The 18,729-nt window shown below is 44.1% G+C and overlaps 1 protein-coding gene across 1 annotated transcript; it reads right to left on the bottom strand.

Moving 5' to 3' along the window:
* Positions 1-2,087: 2,087 nt before the first annotated feature.
* zfyve9a (zinc finger, FYVE domain containing 9a) lies at positions 2,088-18,013 on the bottom strand. The gene is made up of 19 exons (XM_030774090.1): positions 17,851-18,013; positions 13,188-13,290; positions 12,685-12,792; positions 10,102-11,624; positions 9,190-9,289; positions 8,747-8,923; positions 8,448-8,611; positions 8,088-8,217; positions 7,640-7,762; positions 7,109-7,264; positions 6,094-6,318; positions 5,296-5,378; positions 5,088-5,192; positions 4,565-4,715; positions 4,121-4,201; positions 3,567-3,729; positions 3,054-3,159; positions 2,718-2,888; positions 2,088-2,458 (listed from the first exon to the last, which is right to left on the bottom strand). Exons 3-19 carry the CDS (start codon positions 12,752-12,754, stop codon positions 2,297-2,299), a joined length of 3,690 nt encoding a protein of 1,229 aa, XP_030629950.1. The 5' UTR covers positions 12,755-12,792; positions 13,188-13,290; positions 17,851-18,013; the 3' UTR covers positions 2,088-2,296.
* Positions 18,014-18,729: the final 716 nt, after the last annotated feature.

The raw sequence follows: 18,729 nt of genomic DNA on the forward strand, positions 1-18,729 counted from the left end.
ACATTTGAAATGCAGCTATGCAAGCCAGGACGTTATACTCACAAATATAATCTTATGATGGTCCTGCCTGAGCTAAGCCATCTGTTTTGTTTTGTTTTCTAATGGCTGTACTTCCATTGATTGATCAGTCAATCAGATTTGATTGTCTTCATTGGTAGTCCTTGTTCATTTGAAGTCAAGAGATAGAAAATTAATACCATGTGGATTACTAGATTTATAAACTCCTAAATGGGTCCACTTGGATCCCTACTGCTGGCCCAAACCGGAAGGAGAACTGGATTCACGCTGTATGACCGCCAGAGCAGAGTCTCAGTAAAACGGCCTAGGCGGCAGTTTTCCTAAAGTTTAAAAGAGGACAGTCTTGTTCCTCATACAAGGAGCTACAAATGTAGGGTAATGAAGTACGTCTTTTTGAACTAGGTCACCAAGACAAAACCGTTTAAAACGATTCCGATAACTTTGAACAGTAAGCACTTGACAGGATAAATGATTAACTTGGTTCAACTTTTTTATCACTAACCATCAATAATGGATGAAGCAAACAAAGTGGGCCAAACAGCTCTGGACAACGACACAGCCGTAATATGCATGAGACGTACATTCTGAAAAAGGGCTTCTTGCTTTCTCTGCCCTCTCGCAAACTAATGAAGTCCTGATGGGATCAAGGGTCTGTTTGTTTTCAGTGGAAAATGGTATGGTTATGCATCCAAAAACAACAGATTACAGCTAATTTCCGCCCTGATCCAACTGGGAGCACTGCAGTAACAGCTCATTAACATGATGTATAGAATTCATCAGAGTCTTCGGATTCTCCGGGGCACGTCACTGATCTCAAGGGTTAATGACACAATATACACCTGTCACACCAAGGATCTTCAGCATGGGGGCAAAAAATAAAATAAAATAAAATCCCACTACAGTCTTTTCAACACTGTTTGATTAGTTACTTTTCAATGGCTTGGTATCCAGTGCACTGCATTTAAGTCAGGTTGTTTTTTTTTTTTCCTTTCCAGTTTCTCTGCTTGAAACTTGTTTGCTGGTTATGGATAACAATGGTTAGGAAATGAACTGCTGACTGATCATGTGAGAGTTAAAAAAAGGGGGGGGGGGAGGGGAGGGGCATAGGTGACTGTATTGGTCCACTGAGACCTACATGTTTACACATTCAGCTGCGTCTCATGACCAGATTACAGCTCACAGATTATCCCATTTCCCTCCAGAGAATTTATTCTGGGATTAGGGGGCTTATTCAAAAAGATTCCAAAATTCTTTCAAAAATTTTTCATCCATGATGTTCTTCATCCATGTAGATCCTGTAAAGCATTAAAACCAATTTACCTCAGTTAAATTCATGTCTGACAGACAAGACCACTTGAAGTGACTGTAAAATCCCCAGTGGTCAGCAGTGTTGTCAAATGATTAAGACCTTTCTGGAAACACACTCTGTATATCTATAACTTTGTAACAATAACTCCATAGGAATATTGTATATGCTTGTTATGACGTAACACATATTTCAGCCACCCGCTGAGCAGTTCTGTTAATTACACGCGTTTTTCCCTTTTTTTTTCGTTTAAAGAGGCTACATTGGCACCATTATGCTGCCATAGAAAAAATAACACACTAACAACAACAACAACAAAAAAAACTCGGTGATATAAAGCATCCGGTGAGCGTTCATAAAGCTATGAGGCGAGACTGAAGCTCAGACAGGTCCATTCTTCCTAGTTTTTTGTTTTTTTTTCCTGAAGAAAAGCCACCCCAGGTGTAGTGCACCAGAGCAAAATCAGACTTTGTTTTCTCTCAGCAGCTTTTCTCTGACTGTGTTCCTCGTTACATAGCTCCATCATCTTCTTCTCCACCTACTAGAAACTTGGGAAGCCGCCAATAGGAGCAAGAGCAACGTGAAAACATCCTGACGTCTCTTCAATGCTGCTGTGCTACATTGAGGCCTTTTCAGAGATCTTGCCCTGGGTACAAAACTGCTGTTGCAAGCAACCCAATAAGACCTCTGGGTTCCACAGTGGAGTTGGGCATGACAAGAAACAAAAAACAAACAAACAAACAAACAAACAAACAAACAAAAAAAACAGCACCATGTTCAGAGTTTCCCTAAAAAGGGAAGCCCCAGTGCAGGTGGAGGGTGGAGATGGTGCATAGAGGACCTGGAGGAATGCTCTTTTTGTTTCCAGCACAGCTTTTCAGGCTCTTTTGAAGTGCAAATGAGTGAAGGAAAAAGAGAGAAGGGCCTGACTGACGGATGGGACTGGAGGTTCAGGCTGGAGGAGAAAGTCCCTTAAGAAATGATCTCCAGGATGTAGAAGATAAGCTCCATGACGACGGGGCCCTCGCTCAGTTGGCAGGCCCCACCGTGGATCACTGGGATGAGGGCGCTGTCCAGGTCACTCAGGTACTGCGGCAACAGAGGCTGCCCGTTACTGCCGGCCAAGTAGCCCACCTGTAGGTCAGACCAAAATCTCAGTGAGGGGCTTCGTATGAGAGGAAGAAATGAAAACAGATGAAGTGAACAACTGGAACTGGAACTCATTTGTAACAAACTCTCAGGGTGTCAGACAGGTTTGTCAGGCAAACTGCCGGAGCATCCAATCCTATGGAATTAAAAGTTACAGGTTTCATCTGCTATCTCTGGATCTGTAAACACATCACAGAGATTGCCGCCTCTATGACACCCTCCTCCTCCTCCTCCTCCTCCTCACCTGGTCCGAATCCAGCGTGACCCGCAGGCCAAGCTTGGCCATGCCGTCCTCTTTGAGCAGTTTGAGGTGTGGGCACAGCGCCATGCAGAAAGCACGCGCCACGTTCTCCGTCAGACGGCTGTGGTCTGCTGGGTCGCCGTTGGGCTGGTCCTCGCTCTGTAGAAAGAAGACCTGAACCAGGAGACAAACACTGCGTCAAAAGGACAACTCCAGGAACGGGAGAAGGTTACACCACAGTGCTCAGCTGAGGACATATCTAACCTAGGACAGAGTGAATACTTTTTGTTGCATGTTCACATTTGAAAGTATTGGTGATTTTTGAAAATGAAGGGGTACCTCTGTCCAGCGGATGACCTTCCCATTGGCCTTGTACTCTGCTCCGTGGAAGATCTTAACGCTGGTGATAGACTCCATAGATTTACCATCAATAGGGCTGATCACTCTGGTGGGGTTTTTTTTGGAGAGGGGGAAGCAAGCAAGAAATTAAATCAAAATATCACTCACCTTCTTTGTCAGACATTACCCATTTGTTAAGATTTTTGTTTTCTACTGCCAATTAAAAAAATTACAACTATTTTACTGTATTCCACATAAATTACTACTATATTAACACTCTCCATCTTGGACACACAAGCAACAGCATGACAACATAAGAGACAAAGTCTGTGTGTTTCTGCCTAAAGACACAAAGCATTCAGGGTGGGAGATTTTGGGTTCTTTAAGATCACATCCTAACTTCTCAAAGGTGTATTGTGGTAATATCCTCAGCTGTGAAGATGTTTTCCTCTATGCCTTAATTCTGATATTTTGGTATGGTTGACGTGGAGTTTCTGATGAGCTATCACCTACCCCTTGTTAAAGTTGAGGTCGTCCTCCACCCACTGTATGTGCACATGCTCCTGGCTCTCCTCTTGGTCAGCCTTGCCACAGGCTATGGTGTAGTCCTTCATGTCTCTGAGCGCCTGTCTCAAGGTGTCCATTGTCTCTGCCGTAATCTGGACCATTACACCATCTGACATAGCAACAGTCGACATGACTATGTACCAGTGGACGCAGCCATTCATCCAATGTGTATGGCCATACCGCTCTCAATGCATTTCCCACATAGATAACACAGGTCAGGTCCTCTGACCAAAAAAATCTAAAAATTTTGGGCCTGGACTCAAATGGGAAACTAGTCCACGACTACGTTACTATAACACCAGTCAGTGGAGAAGGCAGAACAAATTTACAGTTCCTATTTTATACTTTGCCAACTACAGGGTAACAAGAAAAAAAAGGACTGTTTAGCCTGAAGGCGTCCTTGGTCAAAGGAATTAGGAGGACATTATGTTCAGTTTAAATAGTATTCCACAGAGAGGAGCTGTCCTACTTAGACTAAACTGTGATGCTTTTAACATTACCTTCCACAATGCTGGTCTTGGCCAAATACCCTGACGAGGCCTTCAAAGCACCACTAAACACAAAGAAGGAAGCGCCAGTAACTGAGGAAAGAAGGGAACAGAAGGGGACTGAAAGTGAAATAGGTTTAGATAAAAAAAAAAAAAAAAATTTGTTGTCGTTGCAATAAACTGTTTTTTTCTGTTCTGTTTTTCTGTTCTCCCCCCCCTGAATCTTTAAATATGTATCTCTAAGTTTGACATCATAACTGTTGCAAATCAGCCTGCTGTGTGCATTTTGGAAAAGTGGCAAGGAAACAAAGACAAATGGCAGCCTCTGTTAAGGCATAATCAGTGAATGAGCTATGAGTCCTGCTCAGGGCCATCTGCAGTGCCATGGGAAACCAGTAGGGGGCAGGACGCTCACTTTGGTATTTTATTTAGGTTTTTTTTTGTTTTTAAACTCACCTTTACGCGGTTGGTGGTGAATACTGATAGCCTGCGTCTGGTAGTTGCCGTCATCATTCTGAACACACACGAGGTGGGAGTCGGCCCGTTCGTTGAAGCACGCTCCCATGGCCAACACATGCTCATTGGACTTGTTCATAGCCTTCATCAGCTGCAAGAAAAAAAACAAAACTGAATCATATTAGCATCTTCAGATCTCTTTAGCTAAGCCACATTGGCAGAAGTGTCAACGGAAAGTTTGCATACAGAGAAGTTCCATTCCGTCCAATACTTCTCAAAGACGTGCCAAGAACCTGGAGGGTTTGTAAAAAGCGATGTTTCATTGGACAAGCTGCTGTCAACGGATCATTTGCTCAGAGAACTGAAACATTTAGCACCGTGGTGCCATCTGTCACAGTATCTGTTAGCTCTGCTGTTGTACCAATGGCGTCTTTAATAACATCCTCCAGCCACAATGTGGCGTGTCCGTCTCTTGTGCCTGTTCAGAAACATCCAAGATTATTCGAGCTGTGTTGATTCTCACCTCGTTATAACGATTGCTGGGGATCTTGATGCACGTCTTCCTCACCTCCATATCCACCACCAAACCTGTGACCACTGGTAATGTGTACTGATAGTTTCGAAAGTCCTGGAAATAAGGATACAAACATATAATTCAGACAAGTCACTGAAGTACGTATTGGTATAGTAATAAAGTTATGACCGATGTACAGTCATATTATAACCCTTACCGCGAGTAAGTTCATGATGGTATGGCCAGTCTCTCCAAAGAGGGGTTTTCTGAATCGCACGCTGAACAATGGACAGGGGTAGACTGCAACGCAATAGTATGGTTTTAAGTGCAACCAAATGAACACTGAACTCAAATGTGAGCAAGGCAAGTCGCTTAACAGCATATTGTCAAGGCTGAAAATTCAGAATTGAGGAATCTCAACAGGAGGCAATTCATTAATGTAATCCAGCCCTATGTGAGGTACGTATTTAGGGATTAGGAAAACGTATCTCTATATGGTTATGGAGGAGGTTTCTCTAAAACCAGAGGATTTGGAAACGCTTCTTATAAAATCCTTAGGTGCAAAAGCCCCGAGCTGCAATTCCCCCCCCCCCCCCACCCCCACCCGTGTTGCCACTGGCAACAGAGAGGATGTTCTCCAACTGCACATACTTCCATCATTCTCAGTAAGCCACCTTGGCATCATTTCTGATTCTCTTTAAGTTTACTTCTGACAGAAATGTAGACAGAGATAGCTAGAATGTGAGAAAAATTCCTACTGCATTGACCCATGTGTTGCCAGAGACACTGCTGTGTGGCTCTTGGAGAACAGTCTCACCGCATGAGATAAATGCTTATTCAACAAAGTCATGAATTATATAGATGCATCCAACTGAACCCACATAACCACTGCCTACTGAAATTAATTCAATTCAATGGAGCACTGAAGCTAACGTCTCATTAATGTCAACAATCTACACCCCCACTTGTCTTCATTAGAATCACCAAGAACACAAACCACACACACAGAACTCACATCTGTACTCTGCCCCGAGTCGTAGCATGAGGCGAATGGGGAAGACCTTGGCCCAAGGGGTCTCCCACTTCTGCACCAAGATGCCAAAGAGGTAGGGTGGGTTAGGCAGCAGCAGGTCCTGCAGGGACTGAAAGGTGGGGCTAATGTACAAGAAACCACCGTGTTCCTTACTGCCCAGGAAGCTCTGTGTGAAGAAAGAGTGGCCTAGGTGGCTAAGCACGTTCCCTAGACAAAGAGAGAAAAGTTCAATTAGGCATTTGAAGGACCAGACAAATCTGAGGCCAGCTAAGCTGCAAAGCTCCAGTCGCTGCAGAGAGAATACAGCTTCTTAATGGAGAATGTCCTTGCAGTCTTTCAACAGATTCACAAGGCGCAGTACTAAAAAAAATGCAAAGATCCAAGCAATGTGGATTTAAACGTCCAGCCGCTGAAGTAACTGAAGTTCACCAAACCAAACCTGACAGATTATATTTGCTTATCTCACATATGCACAGTTTCAGCAGTACTTGATATATACATAATGCACATGGCTGCAGGGAGAAAGCTGTCAACGTCATGTCGTTTTTAATTTTTTTTTTAAAGCTCTTCCCACACAGCATACGCTGACATGACACAGAAAATGTTCTGTAGATGCTACCCTTGACCCACCGTAAAGTTCTGTGACAGCAGGGTTATTGTGTCTACAAAGCAGCTCCTGGAGTGGAAGCTTTTTTTTCCTATCTTTTTCTTTTTTTTTAAACCGCAATGCCGCAGGGCCAGCAGTCCAATTCTACAACTCTACCTCTGAGAGCTTCCTGGTGGAGCTGTCTAATTTTATCTCTTTACGCCTCCATCTCCTTTTGTCATATGGTACTTCTTCAGCAGAGAAATGTCTTCTGGTAGGACCTTATCATTTTAACAGCTAGGGCCTGGAATTTTACTACTTTTGATTACACAACATGTTCTTCTGTACTCAGACATATGTAGCAGTCTGACCGAGGAGAGGTTGTCATGGCATCGCTGTCTGTGTGGCTACCTGCTAAAGCCTCCTGGTAGAGCTGCACAAAATGAGTAAAGATGTCCTTGGGAATGGTCTTCTCGTCTGGTAGACACTGTAGAAGAACCACCACTTCAGCCTGGCCCACCGCATGCATGCCCTTTGTCGTCACATACCAGCATTTCCTGTTTACATCTGGATGACAACAGAGAGATAGTCACTGGAAGCTGGGAGAATTCAGGGAAGTTCCTTAGTGAGGAAAGGGGAACTTGGTTAAGTATGTTCTTCCAGCTTGGGGATGCCATAATGCACTGGAATCAGGTATGACAATATCATAGTAATGTCAGAGTAATGTTGTGTGTGTGTTTTTATAAGTTAGTTTTTATTTTTGTTTTTTTTTTATTTTGAGGGGGGGTAGTGTAACATGTACTGGCCTCATCATAACAAGAATAAGACGTCCTCCATTATTCAGAAAAGGAAAAAAATCTAGGCTGAAAATCTAGGCTGTTCACAAAAACAATGGGAGTCAGAAAACGAACAAAAAAAAACTGAATGGGGTAACACACGCACAGTTGACTAACTTCACCATGGCCAGCAGGTTGGCATTGAGGACAAAGACAAGAGGATCAGGGCCACCTTCCTCTAACTGCTGCATAAGAAGGATCTCGGACGGTCTCTCCTCCACGGCGTAGTCTGCAGATAAACGGTGCAAGAGTCAACTCATTGGCTAACAGCGTTCTCAAAGACGGCACATTCCCTAAGCAAAAGCCCCTGCAGTTTTCCTTCCATGGTTTAACCAAGATAAGGAAACTTAATCCCATGCTCCCCTCCCCCCCCCGGCGGAGGCCCTCTCAAGGCATGGGCGGGTGGTCACTTAAAGCAGAAACATAGACACATATGCACACACGCACGCACGCACACACACGCACACAAATACACGTTGCTGTTCACAAAAAGGCACACACATACACACGCTGAAGGTAGAGGAGGCAGCTGAATGGTGAGGATGGGCAAGCACCTGTGATGTGGCCTCCCGTACCTCCTTTGACGCCAGTGGAGATAAGGATGGGAGGGAGCCCGTCCTCGGGAATCAGGCTGAGGGAACTGCCCACCGGACTGGCCACCGGGGCCCCAGGGCCATGGCCAGCCTATGAGGAAGAACGGGAGTCAAAGTTACAACGGCACCATGTAACTTCAGGGATTCTCACACAAGTCCCACATTTGAGAAAATCCAAAAGACACAACGTTCGAATTCAGTCGAAATACGACTGAATCTACGGTCATATTGAATTTATGCCTACACTTTTTTTCAGCTTTATGCGACAAATACTCCCATAGGCATAAATTCCTTGCCTGAAAAGCATAAGGTTCTACGCACCTTTGATGCATTAGCTGCAGGAGCTTTACTGGAATACTGGGATGCAGGCAGTGGCTGGGAGGGTGCAGGGTTTGTTGTAGGTACCTTAGCAGAGTCAGCGGCCTCCCCGTTGGGTAGAATCCCGTCGGCAAACCACACTCTTCTCTGCTCCCGTGAAAGAGAGCCTGTGTAACCGAGAAGCTATTTCACAAAGCTAGCCACAACACCAAAGTCAATATGCTAATATAGGTCAGCATTGCCCAACCAGAATACTCCTAATCTTTCCTCCTGTTGACTGTTCCATAAAAAGCTGAGGTTACCTTCTGTCCCTGGCTGTTTGAGCACACCGACAGGCACCATGACAGTGGGCGGAGGGGAGCTGAGTGTGCCGGAGGCCTGGGCCTGCTGCAGAGGAGGAATAGTGGAGCAATACTCTGCCGGATTGTTAGGGTTTGGGCTTTGGTTGCAACCACTTACCATATTTTCCCATGATTGAGCTATAGAGATAAGGGGGGGGGGGTTTGACAAAAATAATTAAGCCAATAAGTCCAGGAATTACAAGTATGTATTTAACAACGCAACTATTTATAGTTTGTCAAATAGTTGAGAAAGTTAGCCTTGTGACATGCACTGAGGGGGTTAGTGAATTAGAATGGAAAAAAGTCATAGGGCGATACTGTAATGGGATTCCAGCCCTTTGTTTGAAATGGGGAATGCTTTGTCTGACTAGACGTGTTTTACAGTATACTTTCAAAGCACTCACCATTCATCAGCGCATGATGACAAGTAACACAGACCCGAGCCTCTTTCCTGTCCATATACATCAGTCTAGACTTCAAACTACAACAGGCAGCGCAGAATACCTAAATGTAAAGAGACCATCCAACACTGAGAAAGTACATCCAGCATGTACACACACACACACACATTAAGGCGGCCTGAAATAAATGCAGACAGATGTCTGACCAGGTCTTTCCCACAGATGAGCATCAGAGCTTCACGCAGAGACACGGCTGCTGGCATAAAACTGGTCTATATCGTTAAAACATTACGTTAGAGTGACCCAATGGCCCAAAGCTTTCCAAAGCCCTGCCATGATGTCTATTTTCCACCAGCTGTTTTCCAAGAACACTAGGCCCTGGGGGGGGGCGGAATGGGAGCCAGATCAGTCCGCTGTCAACTGAAACCGTTCTGTTCCCTCATCTCCATTTTAGTTTCGGTTTTTATCGCGCCACTGTTTGTGCCGAGGGCTGTGACACACCGCCAGCGCCAGCGGCAGTGCAGAGGTTTGTTTATCGCCAGGGGAAATTAAGAGGCAGTTTCAGCAGCCTTGCTATTTATAAGTGCAGAATCAGCAACACTCTGCCCTCAGCCCTTTGACACTTTCTCAGGGTTTGCCCTGTCCAGCAATTATGACAATATTCATGGTACTTCTTGATCTCATACTCTAGGACTTCAGGGTCCCACAAATATGTCATAATTTGAAAAAAATAAATAAATCAATAAATAAAATTTACGACTCAAAAAAATAAATAAATAAAAAAATAAGAGAAAGACAAAAGCTACATATTTACAATCCATACTTGCCACTGAAATCATAAAAATATTATAATACATAAATCTGTAAACTGTTTCTTTCTTTTAAATTCATACCGACGTGCACAGGTGACCTCACCTTGCCGCAGGCTCGACAGTGGTGCCTTCGCTTGGTGAAGGTAAACTTCACCTCACACTTCATGCAGATGGGTGCCTGCGAATCTGGTACCCACACAGGGGCCACCTCTCCCAGCGAGCCGAAAGGTTTTTTGGTGAGTGCCCCCTGTTGGCCAGCCTGGAGGTCATTGTCTGGGCTTTCAGTGGGCATAAGAAGGCCTAAAGGGGCTTCCCCATTCTCCCGGTTGACCCTCACTAGGTTTGTGTCCACACCTCCAACACCTTCCCCTCCAACTCCTCCACAAGGTGGTTCCCCAACACCCACTCTGCTTTGAACATCTAGGTTCTTGTTTTTACCAGAGGAACCCAGTTCATTCTGGACCTGGCCTGAGAGCGGCTTGGGAATCTGCAGCTTCAGACTGACAGGCTGTTTGGGTCGTGCGCCCCCATAGGGCACGCTGACCGGCTGCAGGCGGTTATTGTTGAGTCTTCCCCCTCCCACGGCCCCCGGCTCACAACACTCCTGCTTACTCTCTTCCATCTCCTTCTCCTCCGTGACAGAGTCCTCCTTTGAGGGGGCCAGAGACTGGCTTGGCTCGCCGTCATTGTTTGCCTCCACAAGCCCATTGGACACAGGCTGATCTGAAAGGGGCGATTCCGCACACGAGTCCGCATGTGACTCCTCTCCATCGTGAGCTTCCTCTTTCATTCTCGCTTCCTTATGTGAAGGCCACGTTTCTCTTTCCATCACACATCCACCGTTCTGGAAGGCATCCACATGGCTTTTAACATCATGGCCCTGTTCCCTGCAACCGCCGCTGGTCTCCTCGGAGACCACTTCCACTGTCTCTGAGAAATTCCCCTCTTGCAAGCCCTGCTCACAGTCCTCCTTCCCAGCCTTGAGGAACTGCTCTTGTTTTGTTGATTCTTGGTCATTCCTGTCTGTCTCTGTGGACTCCATCTTCGTTGAAGAAGAACCATCCTTCAATCCTGGCTCGCCAAGTTTTAGCCCTTCCACAGGAAAGGAGAAATGAGAGGATCTGTCCTCTTCCGCAAGACCACTTTGGCCCTCACAAAGGGCATCCACGCACGAGTTCGAGACAAAAGACTGTTCAGCAACAGAAGTGCTTGTGTCATGATCTCTTAGGCCCACCTCGGCAAGCCCACTGCGGTCCGGACTTGCGGGATAACCATTCTCCTGGACCACTCTCGGGTCAGGAAGGGGGTCCTGCGTTTGGCCGTCAGCACTGACCAATTTGCCAATGTTGGGTTGAGGCAGCGGAGGGCTGTGGATATCTGCAGAGCGTTCTTCACTCCAGGTGTCTATTTGTGGGCCCTGGCCCAGTTTCCCATCAGGTCCAGCAAAGTCCGTCAATGGGGAGCTGACATCGGCAGGGGAGTCAGACAGAGGTTTGAAGTTGAGAGGGCTGTCCCGTGGGCTCAAATCAGAGTGGGTCAGAGCAGGGTTCAGGGACAGGAGGTGAGCTGGTGGGGCTAGAATCTGGGTCCACTTAGCATCAGAGAGTGTGGGGGTGTCTGTTTCATCTGAGAGACCAAAAAAAAAAAATGGAAGAGAACTGATGAGTCTGAATTCTCATGCTGAGAAAAGTGCAAAGAAAAAGAAAACAAACAACAGATAACAGGAGAAATGAGGTTTAAATGAATTGGCAATTTTTTCTTTGAGAAGTGGGCCAATCTGGTATCCACCCTGGGAGCCATCCGTCAATATGACACATGAATGCGTCGGAATGTGGATGGCCTTTCCCCCTGCTACCAAATTTACACAGGCACATGCACATTCCTGTTTTCACACACACACACACACACAAACACAAACACACACACACACACACACACTCCAGTCACCCCCTGTTTAAGGAATTTTCATTTATCTGTTTAAGATCTTCGTTTTTTCCTGCCAAACAAACCTCTCTCATTTTAAGTAAAGCAGAGAATGTGTGTTCACTCATACATGAAGCGGACACACTGAGTTATTCTGTTCGCTTATGTATTTCACAGCAATGTCAATACATACAAAAAAAAAAACCCATTAATACGTAACTTACAAACAATGACAAAGATGTATTTCTTCAATGTTATCTCCACAACTCGGAGACCATTATTAATTCTCCCACCAAAAAGAAATCAATTCCCAAAAACAAAGATGTGTTGCTGCTATACAGTGGTCTTTCTCTCGCTTTCTTTCACATACACGCACGCAAAATCTTAGGCCAGTACATTACATGCACTTGGCTCTCTGACACCAATTAAACAGCCTGAGAGAAAAATAGAGGAAAAAGCAGCCGTCCTGAGGGGAAACGCTAATCCAATTAGCCCCGTTTACAGTGCACCCAGAGAACGCCACCCCCCAGCACAGCCACCTGCCTGCACGTGCTTCAATAAAAGGTCAAAACCTGATGAGCTTCTACTGGTCTGTGCAAATTTACCCACATCTGGGTCATCTAGCCATAGCATAAAGAAACAGCAGCCAGACTCCGCCACCTTCCCCCTGTTTTCAGACAGCTCAAGCTAAACCCACATGGGATTTCCCATTCATCCCTCCTCTAAAAGAAGGAAAGAAACAAAGTAAGATGTTTTCTCTCACCTTCATTCTGCTCAAACTCATCCAGTACCTTATCCAAGTTAAAGGCCTCTGCCTGGAAGTAATTCTCCATGGGTCAGGAGGCTCCACCCTGCTGAGTGCTGTGTGAACCTGAGGGTGGAGAAGAAGGTATGTCAAAACAGGGAAGAAAAAAAAAAAGAAAGAAAACACTCCATCTCTGAGGTGAGGTAAAATAAAAGCTAGAAAGTTCTGCAAAGCATCTACAAAAGTTAGAGAAGAAATAATGCAGAGAGGTTGCAAAACCAGACATGTCAGTCAGATGCTGTGGTGTTCCAGAATATATAACTACAAACACAGACATCGAGAAGTGAAGCTGCAGGAAAACAACACATCTGTTTACTGACAACATTGTCAGCGCAACGGCTCTCTCGTTAGCCGAATACATTTCGATAGCAAATCGAATTTAAATTATAACTGTTCATCTAGCACAAGTTCAGAAGGATAAACCCCAACAGCTCAAAGTCAAGTCAGGGTCTTGCTCTCACCTGCACTGAGGTCCTCTTCAGCAATCCAAGGGAAAAGTGCACACAGGCTTCACTTCAAGCCCTCCTGGTCTCATCCAGTCTCACACACACTGGATGCCCATACCTAACAAAGGATAAGGACACTCAGAACCCTAAGCCGAGTACAATGGCTGCCTTTTTTTCCAATTAAGGGACTACTAGTCACCACTAAGGTATGGGTACATTTCATGAAACAGATGTGCCAGAAATCAAAGACAAACACCTACCTTAAATAAACATTGTTTTGTTCATTTTCTTACAGACCATTGTTATATTGTTTCAAACAACCTATCTTAAGTTTTGCAAAAGAGAAGCTCACTGATTTGTTTTGGGGTTTTTTTTAACATCTTAACCAGTTGGTGACCTGTTGAGTATAAAATAGATATGGTCTTGATGTTAATTGTTTATCTGACATCGTCAGGGCAATGATATTACAGTGAAACGCTTATTCAGATATGACATACTGTCATTAATTCCAACTAAAGATGTTATACCCTAATACTGTCAGGGGACCACACCAATGCACCATCCCAAGACCCACATTAAGGTAAGACTTTAATGCTGAGAGGAGGAAATATCGACGAACGTTTACTTGAAGTTTGTATTCAGCCTGATTTGACTTCTCCAACTACTTCAATCATCACACATCATAACACAACTGATTTGTAAATCAAAACACACTTAATGACGATGCAGGAAACTTCAAGCTCTAAATTAACTGACATTCAAGTATCACATATACAGTGAAGTCGCCGTATAATACAGGACACAGGAATTGATTTGTTGAGCAAAATTCAGAAAACATTCACATAATCATAACACACCCCCAGAAAGAAAATGCCACCGACAGTACGATGCATTAGAAGAACCTGGTTAGACATAAGCGTGAGTGATGGCGTGTGCTACACCAGAGACTAGATATTCTGCCTAGCAGAGGGTCTAGAAAGCAGTAGAGTCAACACATTTTCCACTAGGTTTAAGATGCAAGCTATGGTGTGCTGTCAGCACAAATCGGAGAAGACGACACGGAAAGAAGGGAATAAGAAACACTCACAGTATGTATATACCATCAGAACCACACCGCAAGATAGAACACATCGCAAGACAGTGAAAAATTCCACACAACATCCTTGTGTTTATACTTATTCCTGAGTGTGGCCTAGATACTGTGTTTTCTTCAATGTGATATCAAATGCCAAACTTTGCACCAAATGTGAGCTAGCCCACAGTACATAGTACTGATTTCAGTGGTAGGGTGGATATGGCGAAGAGGGTTTAGGGATCTTCTTTATATTTATATAAGGCTTAAATAACCAAAGTATTAGATAATGCACCATAAAGAACAGACAGGTGTGCTAACTCTGGTGAGAGAAGCATTGTACAACTCAATTATAACACAGAAAGGACTCGCGAAAAGAAAGACATATTAACAACAGGAAAGACAACGGACTAACGAATATCTGAGTCTGAAATCACGCTCGACACATACGCCATGAAGACAGAGTCTCTGGTTCGTTTTGCACTCTCAAATTCGACAATCGAGACTGTACCATATTGTTTTGACGTAAAGCACCTTTGTGTTACGCTTAATCATGAGACCTAGGGAATGTGGTGGGGAAAGCTCATTTCCTTTAAGAGTATTATTCACTGTGTTCCCCATCATTGCTCTGCTTACATGTACACATTGTTCATAGGAGCATAGTACCAATAAGAAAGATGGCAGTTTTACAATGTAATATCAACACATGAATCATCTCATTTAAATTGGGGGCTCAAGGAAAGCTTGAGTGGCAGTGTGTGTTTCAGGTTGACGGTGTTCTGGCGTAACTATGGAGAACGAAAAAAAAGAAAAAAAAAACTATACACATTTTGAGTGGGGGGAAAAAAAATTAAATGAAAATTCAGAAAGTTCAAAAAGCACAGTCCACAGCAAATGTTTGTTAATAAGTTGGTTCCGTCTGAGTTACACACATAAAACAAAGACTCTTTTCACATGACTTAAAACCAAAACAAAAGTCATTTGGAGCCACGGATGCACAACGCCCCTCCCAACAAGGACAAGGACCCACATCCGATTAACATTTAATTACTCCGCCACTTCCCTGAATAATACATTGCCAGGCAGAGTCAGTGGAGGTGCTATATTTTTAGACCTGTAAACTTGAGGGAGATTGTAATATAATTTTAAGAAGGGATATTTTAAAAAGCACTTTTAACACTCTTTGGAAAACCAGGAAAGTGACAAAACACTGTCAGAGTTGCAACGTATATGAATAAACTCAATGACAGCTGGGAAGTAGCCTTTTCTAAACACTATCGGGGAAACAAGTTTCAGTCAGCAAACATGACAAAAGGCTGAAATACCCCATCTTGGGTTAGGTCTAATGAAAACAGTTCCAGGGACATGGTAGATGATGGTTTAATGCAGTATTTTACAAGACGTTTTCCATGTGCCTCTGCGCAAACTTACACGAGTCAACCAATCATGAACCATGATTAATCAACAAGTTGAGTCAGGTGTGTTTCGTCTGAGCTAGAACAAACCATTCCGTCACATGCATTCTATGTACTGGATTTGGGCAGGGCTGATTTGAGGGCGGCAGGTTTTGTTAATGTTCTTATGGTATTATCCTCGTTTAATTTACCAAACAATAAAGAAATAACTAACCGCCTGTACTTCTTTCGACCTTCCAAATAGGCCCCACCTAAAACACACACCTCAAAAGGAGATAACTTTAAGCTGCGGTCTGGTGTATTTTTACAAAGCCATAGAGAACTAATGGAAAGCTGAGACAAATCATGTGTTCTTGTCTCAATCCATGTCCTCACTTCCTGTTATTGTTCGTGTTCCCAATGCCTTGGACTGCTCAATCTGGGGCGGTGACAGGATACCAAGTTTGATTGCTTCCGTTCATTAAGAGTGGTCCACTGTCACTTTCCACACGCGTTACACAACAAACGTGAGTTAGCTTCGCCTTGTGTCATTTGTGGTACTGTACAGTCAATGTAGACCACAGTGGAAACACGGACAAGCAGCAAAAAAACTGAATGTGTGGAAAAGGAAGAAAGATACGGAGAGGGGGACAGAAAGTAGCTAAAACAGAGAGCGAGCGAGAGAAAGAGTGTGTGTGTGTGTGTGTGGGAGAGGGAGACAGAGAACTCCATGCTGTCACAGAAAGTGCATCAGACATACTAGATCTTAAAGCATACATCTCTTATCACAAGATTCCTTTTTCAGCACTTTGATCTCTGTTGAAGAGGAAGAGCCAAAAAACATCGGGCCCAAGCTGCCGTTTTCCAGCCCTGAGTGTTTTAACAGGTTTACAAAGGATAGCATCACAGGCGTCTACAGATGTCCTACATGGCCGGCTCAACAGGTTGCTGTTGCGGGGAGTACTTTAATGTCTGTACTCAGCTCCTCTCTTCTCTATTCCCACAGGTTCTATCAGTTGTATTTTACAGACAGATGCGCTCATGGAAGTGGAGAAAGCAGGGGGTCTGATCCACAGCAGTAACATGTGCAGTGATAGTCCTACCAGAAGATGGGTGAAACGCCCCAGAGCTAAACAATTTTACTAACTGTTTAAAATACACCCGTGTTCATGCCGGAGAAAGACGATGCTAGAGCAAGTATTAAACTGTTGGAGTCAAAAATCAACATGAAAGTTTTGACTAAAGCAAGCAAACGGTTTTATGTTAGAAACTACACTCGATCTTCGATTTATACCAAATCCGTAGAACAACACCCAAGCATTACTCAGAAATTCCCACAGTCATCGACTTAGTGCGATGAAGAAGAAATAACAAAAGAGCCCCTAACATCTTCAAATTAAATCGCGTCTCTTCTGCATACCATTCTTTTATTAAATCGTCCACTGACCACTGGTGCACTAAGCACTACCTACAGCCTTACAACAAATAAAGCTATAGGATGTTGGAGCCTAGGCGACACTACAGTCAAGTACAATTTCACAGTCCAGTACTGATGTAAGATTCCCACCATTTCTAGATCATGACTGGGAAACATCAACTCCAGAAGCCGAAGAGCGTTTCATAAACATAACGGCACAAATAATGACAGTTATGTGTGGAAGACAACTACGTGTGTTTATATAACTAAGGGACACCGAATAAACGGTCAGTTCGCTTGCTAAGTAACCGACTTCCACAGACAAGTGACGAAGATGACAATTTGTAGCACATTAGGTGAAATCTACTGTTGCAGAGAAGAGACGTCAGCGACTCGTCACTGTAATTTTGGCTCAGTGTTAGCTAAATGGTTAATGCGTAAAAGTGATTAACTTTACCTTTACAAGTCAGGAGAGTAAGACGTTTCTCTTGTTAACGAGATTACAATCTATTTCTGTACGTTTTGCTTTAGTCGATACCTTAATCTTGCTAAATTTAAAGTGCCGATCAATGCTAAAATGCTTAACGAAAACACAACCCATCTTTGGAATGTGTCACGTTTTAACCGAGAGCTTTTTTGCAATTCATCCTTTATCCGCATAGGATAAATTTCCATGTGCAAACAGACGTGCCGTTCACTGAAAGTGCTACACAGTGCTACTAACCCAAACAAACATCACGGCGGCGATGGCTGAATAACAATTTTACCGTCGTCTTTCGGTCGCTAGCTACTCACCGGTGGAATCCTCATGTTCATATACGGCGGCGCCATGAAACTCCTCCATTAAATTTCGACATACCTCATGAAAGACGTAGTATTGCTAATATCTTTACGATCTGCTCAGTATCCTGGACTAGCTAGGCCATTTACAATCTCCTGGAGAAGTAGGAAAGTAGTAGTTGTGCGACAGCTCTCATGGATCCCTCCCCCAAGGTTTAACTAGGGAAGGTTAATAAGAACTGCAGCAGGGTGGGACATTTTGGCTCAACCTACGTTACAACAGCATAAGTTGCTCCCTCCATACTTCAGAGTTGAACCAAAATGGCTCCCATTTCATAACCTTGTGCGCTCCGCTTTTCATCCGCGGGTGACTACCTTAGTGCGCCTCCACATCCAGTTAAATTCCAAGCGCGGGGCAATTGCATAGACAATAATACAAACCTAAACTGTACAGCATGTTCATATCGCTGTCCTCACGGAAGGTCGCAGGAATCACTAGAACATGTTTTCATTGTGCTTTCTCGCAGGACCTCAGTGAAGCGGACAAAAGCTGCGAGAAGTTGATTAACGGGGATCTCAGCAACATGGCAGCACTGTTATCGCGGATAACTTGCGCAGGGGATTTGTCGTTTAGAAGTATAGCCTCCATCCTTTGTACACTGAAAGAGCAGGTGTTAACGTTCTTTTTTTATCGGTGGAGCTGTCTTACTCTTTATTTTTTGCATCACAGTCTTTCACTGTATCTAGGGCCACCAGCTGACACAATAAGTGTAGGCACACAGTTAAAATAACTTCACGTGCAATGTACATCACTGATGTATCATTATCTAGTGGTTGAGTAGAATGTCACTCGACAATGACCAAAATGCTTTGCATCTATCTGTGGTATTTAGG

The sequence above is a fragment of the Chanos chanos genome, chromosome 5 (genome assembly GCF_902362185.1).
Source record: "Chanos chanos chromosome 5, fChaCha1.1, whole genome shotgun sequence".
Lineage (NCBI taxonomy): Eukaryota > Metazoa > Chordata > Actinopteri > Gonorynchiformes > Chanidae > Chanos > Chanos chanos.

Excerpts from the sequence above, each read along its gene's own strand:
- zfyve9a (XM_030774090.1), bottom strand. The coding sequence starts at position 12,754 with ATGGAGAATTACTTCCAGGCAGAGGCCTTTAACTTGGATAAGGTACTG. Across the intron at positions 11,625-12,684 it reads TGAGTTTGAGCAGAATGAAG|ATGAAACAGACACCCCCACA; the intron begins GTGAGAGAAAAC and ends TTGGTCTCTCAG. Across the intron at positions 9,290-10,101 it reads ACTGTCGAGCCTGCGGCAAG|GTATTCTGCGCTGCCTGTTG; the intron begins GTGAGGTCACCT and ends CTTTACATTTAG.